The sequence below is a fragment of the Corvus brachyrhynchos genome, unplaced genomic scaffold (assembly GCF_000691975.1).
Source record: "Corvus brachyrhynchos isolate BGI_N302 unplaced genomic scaffold, ASM69197v1 scaffold43, whole genome shotgun sequence".
NCBI lineage: Eukaryota > Metazoa > Chordata > Aves > Passeriformes > Corvidae > Corvus > Corvus brachyrhynchos.
Window position 1 is genome coordinate 3,037,997 of NW_008237353.1, and position 12,312 is coordinate 3,050,308.

Here is a 12,312-nt window from a genome sequence, read left to right on the forward strand (position 1 = left end):
TGCGGCCTCGCACGTCCCGCCCCGCGATGCCGGCAAGGGCCGGGCCTCGGCGCCGCCCCGCCCTCCCGCGGAGCAGGAGCCGCGGTGTTAAGGCGGGGTGGATGCGTGGATGAGCTGGAGTGATACGCAAATAGGTCAGGAAGGCTGGATGGCTTTGGAGCGTCATCCCTCTCCGCGGTCCACCCTCAAGGCGTTCGCAGTTTACGCGTCCACGGATGAAAACTGCGCTGGTCTTGGACAGCACACGATTTCCACTTTTTTTTTTTTTTTTTAACGAGAAAAGCTGCTTTTAGCATGTTTTGCTGCAGAAAGAAGGCAGCGCTTGCTTTCATCCAGCCACCTCCTCTGCACCCTTCCCCAACAACCCTAAATCGTTACGGTCCTTTTCAGTCAGAGATTTTGACACTTTTTTTTCTCCCTCCCTCTGGATTCTGTAAATTACCAGCTAGGCAGATGAAGAGGCCCCCAAAACATGTACCCGCAGAGGGGAAAGGCTGAAAGGCAAGTCCCACCGTGCTCTTTCAAGCCCACCAGCAGCCTGTCCAGCCCCGGGGGCAGCTCCCGTCTCCCGCTCCTGATGGCACAGGACGCGTTACCTGAGCGAGTTCACCTGAGGGCAGGAGAGGGAACACCCAGAGGCTGGCAGCCGACGTTTCTCTCATTACACTGCTCCATGGCACTTGTTATTGTTTACAGAGTAGCAGCATTTTGTACTCTGCCTCCAGCTGCAAACTCGAAGGAAGCCTTTGGTGGGGGAACCTTGAGACAGTGAGTGGTGCTGACTAAACGCTTGTGCTGGTGCTTGCTGGGCTGTGCCAGCTGCTCCCTCAGTACTCCGTGCCTCCATACAGGCTTGCATGCTCGGAAAAACAGCACATTATAAACTCAGAAAACAGGGTGAAGGCCAGCGTGATCTCAGCATTCCTACCACCCTGATGGTCAAAATCCAGTAATTCTGTGAGGACTGAGGAAACAAACAGGATGGCAGGTTTGTTGATTGAGGGATTGGCTTTGCATACTGTTATTCAGTATCATGACTGATGTTTGTTTGGTTTTTTTAAATTGAGATCTTGCTACAGACTGTATACCGTGCTTATTAGGCAGTGTATTTTAGCAGCTAGTTAATATTAAAAACAACAAAAAAAGGAATTCGCAGTTGCACTATCACCATGATTTTCTTCCACTTTGAATCCAAAGTTCAAGACAGCAAATTCCTAGTCTAACCTTGCTAACAGGAAAAAAAGGTTCTGTTTATGTACTAGAGTTTTGAGGAGCACATCAACCAAAGAGCTTTCATTTTCCTATCACATCATTGGACTCATTATATGTGCTCCTTCTAACATTACATCAACCCAGGGAAGGGCATGTTAACATGCAAGGTTTGCAAAAGTAGAGTTTTTTAATAAAAAGGGAACTCACGGTAGCACAGGTTATGTGAAACGGGTGCAGAAGGACACGAGGCTGGCTTGCTTTGGTCTCTTTGGCACGTACAGCTTGCCTACTCCAACAGCCCAATTATCACAGTGTTTCTGAAGCAATCAATCATGCATTCTGTATTCTCAGTGGTCTGAAACAATGAAGAGCCCAGCTGATGCTGGCTGATGCTAACCTGGTGTAAATACTGAATGTTTGCCATAAGAAAACGGCCACATTGATTTTCAAAATTGTTTGTAGTGGCCCTGGACAAATATGTTAATGCAAATGTGTAAGTGGATTTGCTAAAAGGTTTATAAAAAGATTAAAATTAAAGTGACGTCTAAACTTAACTTCAAGACAGTGGGGTGTTTGGTGTTGGTAGCTGGCAGTGTTCTACAATCATCTGTGCCTGATAAAATAATTCTGTATAATATTTTTTCTGTCACAGTAGTTTCCTCCAGCAGCAGTGTCATTAATGCAGTGAGAGCAACACTAGGTGGACACCAGAAGCATGAACTGTTCTGTAAAGATATGCATTTCACCAAAATCAATTTGCACATAAGAATCCTGTCTTAGAAGAGACAAAAACCATGGCAAGGGCAAGTGCACTGCACTTCACAGCCCCTCCTTTCATTGCCTCCCCCCAGCACATTGCCCTCCCAGCTGCCAACCGTGCTGCAGGCAGCTGAGGCCTTTACATATTTAGCAATGATCCTCTCTTGTCTGTCTTCCAGGAACTTGTCCCATCTCCCCTTGACCCACATGACGCTCGTCTCTGGCAGGCGTTCCCCGGCTCCGCTCCTCCTCCTGGGAGGGACAGGGAAAGGAGAAGGTGAGGAACACGCATCCACAGCAGGGGGCTGCTATTCTCCTCTGAGGCTCAGTGGTAACATGGGTTAATACCATCTGGTCTTCCACTCCAGCCACACTGTCCTTCAGCATTTTTACCAAGTCCTTTGCATCTGAGCAGCACCAGCTAGAAACAGCTCTCTCTTTGAGCGTGAAGCCTAATTGTACCAAACACAAGCAAAACATTTTTTTCTTAAATCCCAAGTAAACAGTCTGTATTCTAACACACAATAGGTCTGCACCAATTAAATACAGTATGGCAGTATATAAATTACAGTTCTTTACAGTAAATAGTAAAATACGAGAGTCCGCTTACTGTACACAACAATCAAAGAAAGAACAGCAGCTTTTCAGTAAGGTCCCAGGTATCTCAATCATTCACTTGCTAAGGAACAAAGAAAAGATACAGCAGGCCATTCACTCCACTCATTTTTTACCATGTTGCTTTACAAATATCCAGAATGCTTGTACAGGCATCTACAGTATCTACATGTGGAACAACCTTCTTAGGAATTCATGAGCACCAGACATAAATCCCTCCATCATTCCCATTATTAAAATAAACTTTACAGATTAAAATTACTTTAGCAGGTTCTATTTCATCTTGATAATAACCAACAAGTAACAAGTGCAAAGTTTGCAGTCATGATCCATTTACTGCTTCTTTATTTCCCATTTCTCTCCCCACCCCCACACCCAAAAAACCCAAAACCCTCTAAAAAACCAAAAATGTTGTCCTCTCACATCCTTGCAGTAATACTGTTTCTGCAGTCAAACTGCCCGGCTGGCTCACGCTAACATGTGAAATGCCAGACTCATAGCTTCAGGCATCGTCAGTCATTCCAATGCCAAGTCAGCACAGTGGCAGGCCTCTAGGAAGACAAAACATACGAAGCAGTTGGATATTTCAGTGTGCTTAAACATGGAACATAAGGCTGCACGGTGCCCAGTGACTGAAAGAAACATGGCACCAAGTTACCAGTTAAAACATTTACAATAGAAAGATATAAACAGCAAATATGTCAGTCTAAAACAAGTTCTTTGGTAATTAAGAACAGCAAACCGTAGCGGTTGGGGTTTTTTTTTCCAAATACGGATTTACATCCTGGTTTTTCCTCAATAAAATATCTTTTGTTGTTTAAAATATATCTCCCAAGTTGTTGCGTAACAAATAGTCCAGTACCTCAGTTATCTACAGATCAGCTTTAACTGTGTTTTAGTGTGCAGCCGTATCTGCCCACTGGCAGACAAACTATAGGTACACATTCATATATATATAATATATATATTATTTATAAAAAATTAGAGAATTAAGTCAAGGACTCTAGAGAATACACATTCTGTATGGACAGGTTAAAATGTACAATAGCTTCAAAAATCCGTAAAGTTTTCTACACAGTGATGCGTGTAGTAAGTGCAAAAATACTGCAGTTTAGTTAATCCAAGATTTCCTGTTTTCCTGTTTCCTAGAAAAAGCAGAAGCCGCTGCATCTCCTGAATGGCAGAGGACATCTCCTCCTGTCTTGGGAGTGACTGATGAGCTTTGAAGCACAGAACTCTTCCGTTTCTCTGAAGTGGAAGATGCCTGAGACCGGGAAGTGCTACTTGATTTCCTTGCGGGAGCTGGTGCTTTGCTGAGGCGCCCTGGACGAACGAAAACACCGTGTCGAGGTTTGCAGTGGAAGTACTCTCTGCCTTTCACAATTCCATCGTGCTTCCCTTCAAGGGAAAGAAATGCACAGGATTAAATGCTGGTACTGCCATGAGCACATACAATTGAGGCCCTGAAGTGTGAATAGCTTTGATTATCTGTCAAATAGTCAAGATTGTTCCTGCTGGGAGCCAGATGCTCACCATACACTAGGGAGAACAAAACCTGGAAAGAAGGGCTTGAAATGAGATCGAAAAGATTATTTTCTAAAATATTGCTTTGTTAACTAACAGTTTAAAAAGTCAAGCACGTGTTCATTTTGCAAAATAAACTGTCCTCAAAACAAATTGCTTGCAAAGCTTAAATTTTAGCTGGAGACAAACTTCTGGCATAAGTGATATTATCAAACTACTAAAAACATCTTAGAAACAGCATTTCCATAGAAGTCTCTTAACGCTTGCAGAGCACTGACTTTTTCTGACCCCTCCAAAGTGAAGATAAAGAAAACCTGTGCTCTGGAATTCATCTTTCCCCAGTGGAAAACAATAATAAATCTCTAAAAGCCACGGACAGCAAACCTATCTGGCAAGTGATGCATACTGTTAGCACTGTTCATGAATGTGCGCACACTGATTTTAAAAAAATCTGCCAATTTTAGGCTTTGCTTGTTTCTCTGATCTGTAAAAACATATGGGTACCAATGGGGAACTACCACAACATGCAAAAGCAGGGCTTTCAGACAGTTAAAAAGGAATCAGAGCATCCCTATAACCAAGAAGATGAGAACTGGGTGTACCAGACACCAAGCTTCATGAAGCTGGAGGTACTTCCCAGGACTGAATGGGAAGGAACGATTGTACTGAGACTTTAAAAATTGGTCACACTAGCTGCATAGATAACCCAGAACACATTTAGTCTTACCCAGCTGAACACTGAGTTCAACTCCAACCCAGATTCCAGCTGAAAAATCCACCGTTCCAATGTATCTTACTGTGCCCATCTTATTACTTCCAACACAGACTTGCTCACCCACGGCCACCCAGCTCGGCAAGACATGGCCTTGATCTGCAGGAGCACCTTCTTCACAATCGGAACCATCCAAGTGGTCCTTCGTAATATAATCCTCCACAGAAGCATCGGGGTAAGTCTCAGGGTCTGAAGTGTCTTTCACCAGTCCAGAACCAAAAGGGCTTTCCACAGCATCTGCAAGCCGGTCACCTGCTGCTGCTGCAGAGCTCTGCTGGCCTGTGCACGTGCTCTGCCCCTTGCTCTGTCCCTTGCTAGGGCCTTGGGGTGACTCCAAGGCGCTCACTCCATTAGAGGACAGAAGGGAACACGACTGTGGAGCTGCTGAATGGTCAAAGTCCTTCCCATCTTCAACGCCCATGAACTCAGTAAAGGAGTGATCTTCCAGAACATCCGTCGTGTGCTCAACTGTCACCTCACGTGCTGAAAATTCAATGGTGTTTTTGCCATCCAAGGAACTCAGAGCTGAGAGGGATCCAGCTCTGGGTAACTGCTGAGAGTCTCTGTCAGTGGCACTGAACGACAGTGGTACTTGCTCCGCTAAGGCACTGTTTTCTTTCAGTGGTAACACAGGTAACTTCTCTCTCGCTAACTCCTTCTCTAACTCTCGACATTCCTTGTTCGAAGAAGATCTTAAATCATGTGCAAGGGATGATCCTGAGGGATCACTAGAGTCCAGCTCCTTGGTGTGACTGGCTAGCTGGTCTGTGCTATCACTACAGGGAACAAGCATGTCAGACAGGGTGGCGTTAGAGGCACTGTGGGAAAAGTAGCCACTAGTGATGCTGCTAGTGGTGGGGCTGCGGGATACCTCTTTCTCAAGAACACGTGAGCTCATGAAGTCTGATTTAGAGGAAAACCACTCCCTGTTCTCCAAGCTAGCATTGTAAATACTGAAGTCAGCAAACTCCTCCGGTACATAAGGCCGGAAATTTTGAAAACTTTGTGGACTTATCAGTTTCTTATTAATGGCCTCCAACTCACTGTCTTCCTCCTCAGAGTCCTGCAAATGAAGAGAGGAATTAGGATTAGGAACCTGTGACAGCAAGGTTTTCAAAATAAACTAACCATCCTTGATTTTCTTCCTTTCTGAGCATGGAGAAATATATACCTTTAATATTCTTTAACTGAAGAATGGAAGACACCATGGAAAAGAGTTGCTGGGAACGTATCCTATCTACACTGAGCTATTCAATTTTGAGAAATTCTAAACAGTTCAGAAAATATAAAGCAATAAAAGGAAAGTTGTATGTTTCCATCCACAAACTTTTTTTCTGCCATGATTTAGACTAATTAAACCTACTGAAGGTACTGTATAGAGCTAATTCACCAGCTAACAAGATAAACATAAATTTGAATGGAAAAAGGCCTTACAGAGTCCCTGCTACAATATAGATTATTAAAAACTTTGGGATTGTTAAAAACTTTGCACAATGGGATTTTCTGTTAACCTGATATCAGTGCGGCAAAATAATTTTGCTTACCCCTGGCTATCCCACCTGAACATGTTCAGGATGTTAGAATATACAAGCAAAAAGATCAAGTATTATAGTGAACCTTCAAGGAAGCATTTGTACCCATAAATGTACATGTTTGGAGGGAAATAAGTGATGCTAATCAACCTGGCAGAATTTGGAGGTGCCTCCCTGAATTTCCTCTTGGTGATGAGTGGGGATGCACCATGACCAGACCACAGATGTGGCTTTCACAGAGTCCATCTGAAGCTTAGGACTTCAGTCTGTAAAGGTGCATCTGAGAAAGAATCCAGCAACATGGTAGGGCTGCTCCCCCAAGATAAAATACTGCAGGCAGGACTCCATATGGATGCTTTTTTAAGTACTTCCTTTTTTATATACATATATGTCTTCATTTATACATATATATGTGGGTATAAACATATGTATATGCAGACATATATATTAAGAATGGTTAGTTTACAGCAAATTTCTACTAGAAATAATTGTATTTTAGGAAAAATGAAAACTGCTGAAGTACTTTAAAGAAACTTAAGCACCTATTATTTCTCAGTTCCTTTATCTGCATCACAGATTTCAAATACTAATCAAGGCAGATCTGTGTGGTATCTGAAGTAGCTGGATGCTTTCAGACACCTTAATTCACCAATGTCAAAGGAAAAGCAGAACAGTTAACCAGATGACCATGGAGTGCCAACACATCAGGATAAGCATCCTCTTGAAAGTGTTTCCTACACTTCATAACAGCCAAGACTGCTCAAATAACTGCGTAACAAAACTTCAAATGCCCAGACAGGAAACAGATTTGCTCAGTTTGCCCATGTCAGAATAACCACAGAATTGTTTGGATTGGAAAGCACTCCTTGAGATCAATTAGCCCAATCGCCCTCTGCTCAAGCCAGGTCAGCCAGGGCAGGCTGTCCAAGACAGTGTCCAGTTGGGCGGGTTTTGAGATCTCTGTAACCTTCCTGCACAACTCATTCCAGTGTTTGACTCCCCTCACAGTAGACAAAATGTTTTCTTGTTCCATCTTGTGATTAGATGGAATAATCTCAGGTGTTTTGATTTGCTTCATGTTCTGTCACTGGGCACTGCTGAAAAGTCTGCCTTGGCCCATCAGGTGTTTTTATACATTGGTAAGATGCCCCTGTGACTGGTCTCCTTAAAACCAAACAGGTCCAGATATTCCAGCCTCTCCCCATAGGTCAGACAGCCCTTATCTGTCACAAGGTCTCATTTCCGTTCCTATCATGTTCAAACTCATGAATAAAAACAGAATTCAGTATCACCCACACAGAGTTGCCTCTTAAGATGACTCAAGATTATCAATAATATTAATTTTTTGTTGGCACAGCTATCAGTATCTGAACAGGATGTCTCTACTTGTCTAAGTATATCTGACAAATCCAACCACATTTCAGATTATTAATACTTGCTCAAGTAAAGGCTTGGCATCCTTTGCTGACTAATTTTTACAGCATGGTTTCAGAGTTATTTCTCATACAGAATTTGGATGAAGGCTTTAGTCTGCAATTATTTATTTCTCTGAAGAGGAGCAACAGTGTTAGAAATGTCATTATTGAGTATTATTTATACTACTGAAAATCTTGCTACTTACATCTGAAACCCACAGCTCCTTTAGAAGTGAAGGAAAAAATTAATACCTGCTTTCCTGAGACTAAGAATACCCTTCCAAGCACTAAAGCCTTATGCAAAACATCTTTTTTACGTATTGCAGGATACCAGTTGCACATCTCTGAGGGACGTGTTCTTAATCATTCTGCATATTTCTTTCCTTTTGCCCTTTTTACTTATGCAAAACAAAGTTTTATTCTATGCAGAACCCTATAGTTTGGGGTTTTTTTTAAAAATACTAAGATTTTATCAAATATACTTTTTCAAGTTGAAGATTATATATGAACTCCAAACTAATAAACATTTAATGAAGGAAGTATTTCTAGTCGATACTAGCTAAATGTCCCCTTGAGACCAAAAGGTATTTTTATAACAGAGTTTTTTGTGTCTCCTTTGAAACTTGCAGGATTCCTCATTTGACTGAAAAAAACCCAAATTGGTGGTGTCCCTGTTCAGAATCAGACTGGTTAAGAGGCTGTAACTGAGAAACAGCTGTGCAGACACACTGACATTGGTGACTTGATTAGGAAAGGTCAAACAAGTAACCACAGTGTTGGTCATGTGCCATTTCAGGGTTATCTGTCATCACAAGTACAAAAGCTAAGGTACAGAGAACCAATCTTCTTACTAGGACATGGGCTATGAAGAATGCTGCGAATAGGTTCTGAGACACCACCTTGTGACAGACAAAAGATGCCCCTGGTGGGGACAAGACATACTTCTTTTCAGAGCTCCTCTTAAGTTTCCTGATTGGGAAATTCCAGAAACAAAGCAATTTCAGAGTTCTTCAAATTTCTGTGGATGTGAGATGTTGGGGAAAAAAAGAAAGAAGGTGCCTTTGTACAGCTCAGGCTACTGGTATAAATAAAGATAAAATCTTTGCAAAACTGCTCAAGAAACTTCAGCAACTTCCCTGGGATGTAACAGAAAAAAAGAAAGAAGGTGCCTTTGTACAGCTCAGGCTACTGGTATAAATAAAGATAAAATCTTTGCAAAACTGCTCAAGAAACTTCAGCAACTTCCCTGGGATGTAACAGAATGACTATAATGAAAAGCAGATTTAAGAACTGGTAACAGAAAGGCCATGACAGCAAGAACTAAGGAGACAAGACTATACATCAAGTCCTAGCAGTAAAGAAGCAAAATAAGCAAGAGCACAGAGCAGCTTCCCTACACCTGCTTTGTAACAGAGATACTGTGTCATTAGAAGTTAAAGCATCCGAGCTTTCAAATCCCTAAATTACACCTCTCAAGTAACCATAACAACTTAGTTCCCATTTTACTAATTTAAAAATCAGTAATACTTACCTAGTGGTTGCATCACTGGTGCCTCAATTTTTATTGCATGCTAGGAGGCTTTCCTCTTAGCCAACCCCACCTTGGACATGTTAATTACTGGCAGTATTTAAATACACTTAATATGAAAACATTCCATCTGACCTTAACATAAGCCACTGCATTCCTGTATTATATAGAACAGGCCCCTATATCATGCTGTTTTGATATAGCTGCATTATCAAGCATGTGTAAGTACTCTCTGAAATTTCAGGTTGAATGCTCTATTTCAGGCCAACTGAATAAAAATATTTTTTGTTAACTGCTTTTTTTTTCCCCCCCCCTTCCTTTGACAGATGTGTTTTGAATATTGGAATACTCCAGCCTAGTTAAAACATAAGACTCACTGCAGCTCTGAAAAATGGGGTAGTCTGGGAAGCCTACATCCTACAAAGGCTTCTTTCCTAAAGTGATAAAACACTCCAGAAGCACCATTTGCTAAACACACCACCACAGGCTGGCAGGACTCTGCAAAGTAGGCACGTCAACCTCCTCCCCACTAGCGGCTGCTACTTCTTGCCTGTCTCCCCAGGACCCACTCAATGGTCTAAAAGGTCATCAGAGAGAGGAGTAGATCCAAATGAACTATAACTCCATGGTAGTCAAGCCATTAACTGGGTGGATCAGTTCCCTTGATCTGACTTCCTATGCAACCAAACAAAAAGTTGTGTTGATACAAGGGAGAAGCCAGCAGGAGCAAGCAGCGGAGAACTGAAAGAACTGCTCTTTCCATGGTTGGCTACAGCAGGTTTACAGTGTTCAGTGAATTAGCTCCCTTCTAGTTGGAAAGCTTGGTGGCAGGATATTGCCTTTCTCTAGCTCTGAAAGCTTCTGCATATCTGTGGAAAGCAGCACAGGCAAGTGCCTGGGTTAATTCAGGGCATGCATGGGGTGGGACTTTGTTTTCACTCAAGGGATTTAAACTGCCCTCAAGTTGCTACGGAAAGTTTTGTAACAACTTACTTTCCAAGGGATGTTTTTTCAACCCACTAGATTTTTTCTTCCAAATACCTTCATGCTATTTGTATCAGTGACTCAGTGCGAGTCAGCACGTCAGCTACCTTACAGAAAATTAACATGATCAAGAGTAAAACAGCTGCCACCCAAACCCAGGAGCCAAGCTTCAAATATACACAGCACTCGGGATACCTTGGTCTAACAACCTACAAAATAGCATTAGAAATCCGGAACAGTTTTTTAATGGCTTGGCTATATGGTAGGAGTGAAAATAACTTTTGAATAGGAAGAATCCATCACTGGCATTTTGTGGAAAGGTGGCCTATAACACTTACAGGAAATAATTTGAAGGTTCTGAATTTTAAATCTATAGCTCTGATTAAAGCAAGTATTTGCAGCCATGTTCCACAGCCCCAAAACCAAAACCATCATACAGCAGAAATGATGATACACTTTTGTTGAAGCAGCAGTGAGAAAAGGATTTAGCAGATGAAGATTAAAACAAAATCCCTCCACCTCAATTTCCACCTGAATTATGATGAAGACAGGCTGCAGGTTAATTAAGAGCGGCAGTCTTATTTTAGTCATATTACTTCCACGCCAGGCAATTATAAGCTTTTTAAAGTGTACCCACACCTAAATGCACAGTTACTTACACCAAATGGGATCATTCCATTTACTCTGGGGTATAGTCACAAAATCTAGGTAACATACAAGGTATATTAGAGTGACAACAGCATGGCTCACTAACCAATCCTTTACTTGATCATTTGTGCCCTGTGAACACTACAGCCTCCCCTCTCCCCCCACCCCACAAGACGAATGACATATAAACATTAAAACCCAAAACAAAACAAAACACAAAACCCAGTGGAGTTAGTTCCAATGACAGAGTGCATTTGCAAGCCAGACAAGCCACTGTTTTAACCATAACCTACAATCACTCACAAGTGGTTATATCCACATCATGACTTCTTTTTCCTGCTGCAGTAGCATGAGTGCCTCAAGCCCACCACCAAATGGCTCTGAGCCCACCACCAGGCCTCAAGACAGACACTGGTACAAAACTTACAATCTTCTCCTCAGGCATGCTGCTGGCACTGCTTCCTGCAGGCACAGAACAGCCAGCACAGTGCACCTGAGATGGAGGCATGCTCTGCAAAGGTTGAGACACACAACACATCACACAAACCACAGCTCTGACCACAGTGCTAAATGGGTGCCAAGTTAGAAAGGTGTGAGACGAGATGAAGGTGAAACACCCATGCTGGCCACATAGGCATCAAAATTCAAGTTAATGGGTAGGGAAACTCATGCGCTCCTCCCAGAGTTTGAGGGTGAGGAATAAAGGCCAGAATTATAACCACCCCAGAATAGTTTCACAGAATTATGTTTGATCTATGAAAAAAACCACACCAACATCTTACTGAAGAATTAAAAAAAAAGGTAGGTTACTGCTACTTTAGAACAGAAGTATCCTGTAGAGGAGAATACTTACCAAGAAGTAAAAAAAACCCAAAACCCACAAACCCAGTATTCAGGTAAAAAGCAAACAGCAAAACTCCACCACATATAAAGAGTGGCCTGAATAATTTTACCAGAGAATTACAAAATTCTGTTGCAACAGATGCAAATGATTTGCCAAGTACACAAAATCACTCCATCGCCTTTAAAAAAGCAGGTGGTTTTCAAAGATTACCTCTTGACTAAGCAGAGGTCGGCTTTCAAGTGGGGTCTTCCTTTTATGTTCCTCTTTCACTGGCATTAAGGGCTTGAAAAACTTTGGTGGCTGGGGAGAAAATGCTTTAAAAGGGCTGGCCATTAAAGCATGGGAATTCTCTGCTACAACACCTAGGTAAAAAAGCAAAAATAGTGTATTTCAGTTCTTCATATCCTGACTGCAAAAGCATATTTCAAAATAACTTGCTGGCTACAGAGAAATGTCCATGTTTTAGTATTTAACCACTG

At 42.1% G+C, this 12,312-nt stretch overlaps 1 protein-coding gene and 1 long non-coding RNA gene across 8 annotated transcripts in view; one reads left to right on the plus strand and one right to left on the minus strand.

The window, feature by feature from the left end:
* Window positions 1-1,928: 1,928 nt before the first annotated feature.
* The window catches only part of KIF13A (kinesin family member 13A), a 119,119-nt gene continuing 108,735 nt past the window's right edge, over window positions 1,929-12,312 (minus strand). For 3 of the 7 annotated variants that reach the window (XM_017730680.1, XM_017730679.1, XM_017730682.1), the window contains 4 exons: window positions 12,044-12,195; window positions 11,417-11,500; window positions 4,838-5,945; window positions 1,929-3,984 (listed from right to left, as the gene is read on the minus strand). In XM_017730680.1, the coding sequence (XP_017586169.1) occupies window positions 3,698-3,984; window positions 4,838-5,945; window positions 11,417-11,500; window positions 12,044-12,195 (1,631 nt within the window). In that variant the 3' untranslated portion in view covers window positions 1,929-3,697. Of the gene's footprint in view, window positions 3,985-4,837; window positions 5,946-11,000; window positions 11,046-11,416; window positions 11,501-12,043; window positions 12,196-12,312 lie in introns of those variants that run through there. The other 4 variants (XM_017730685.1, XM_017730681.1, XM_017730683.1 and 1 more) reach the window with 3 other exon arrangements.
* LOC108445828 lies at window positions 8,637-9,091 on the plus strand. The gene is made up of 2 exons (XR_001860810.1): window positions 8,637-8,884; window positions 8,995-9,091. It is a non-coding gene; the product is annotated as an uncharacterized LOC108445828 (long non-coding RNA).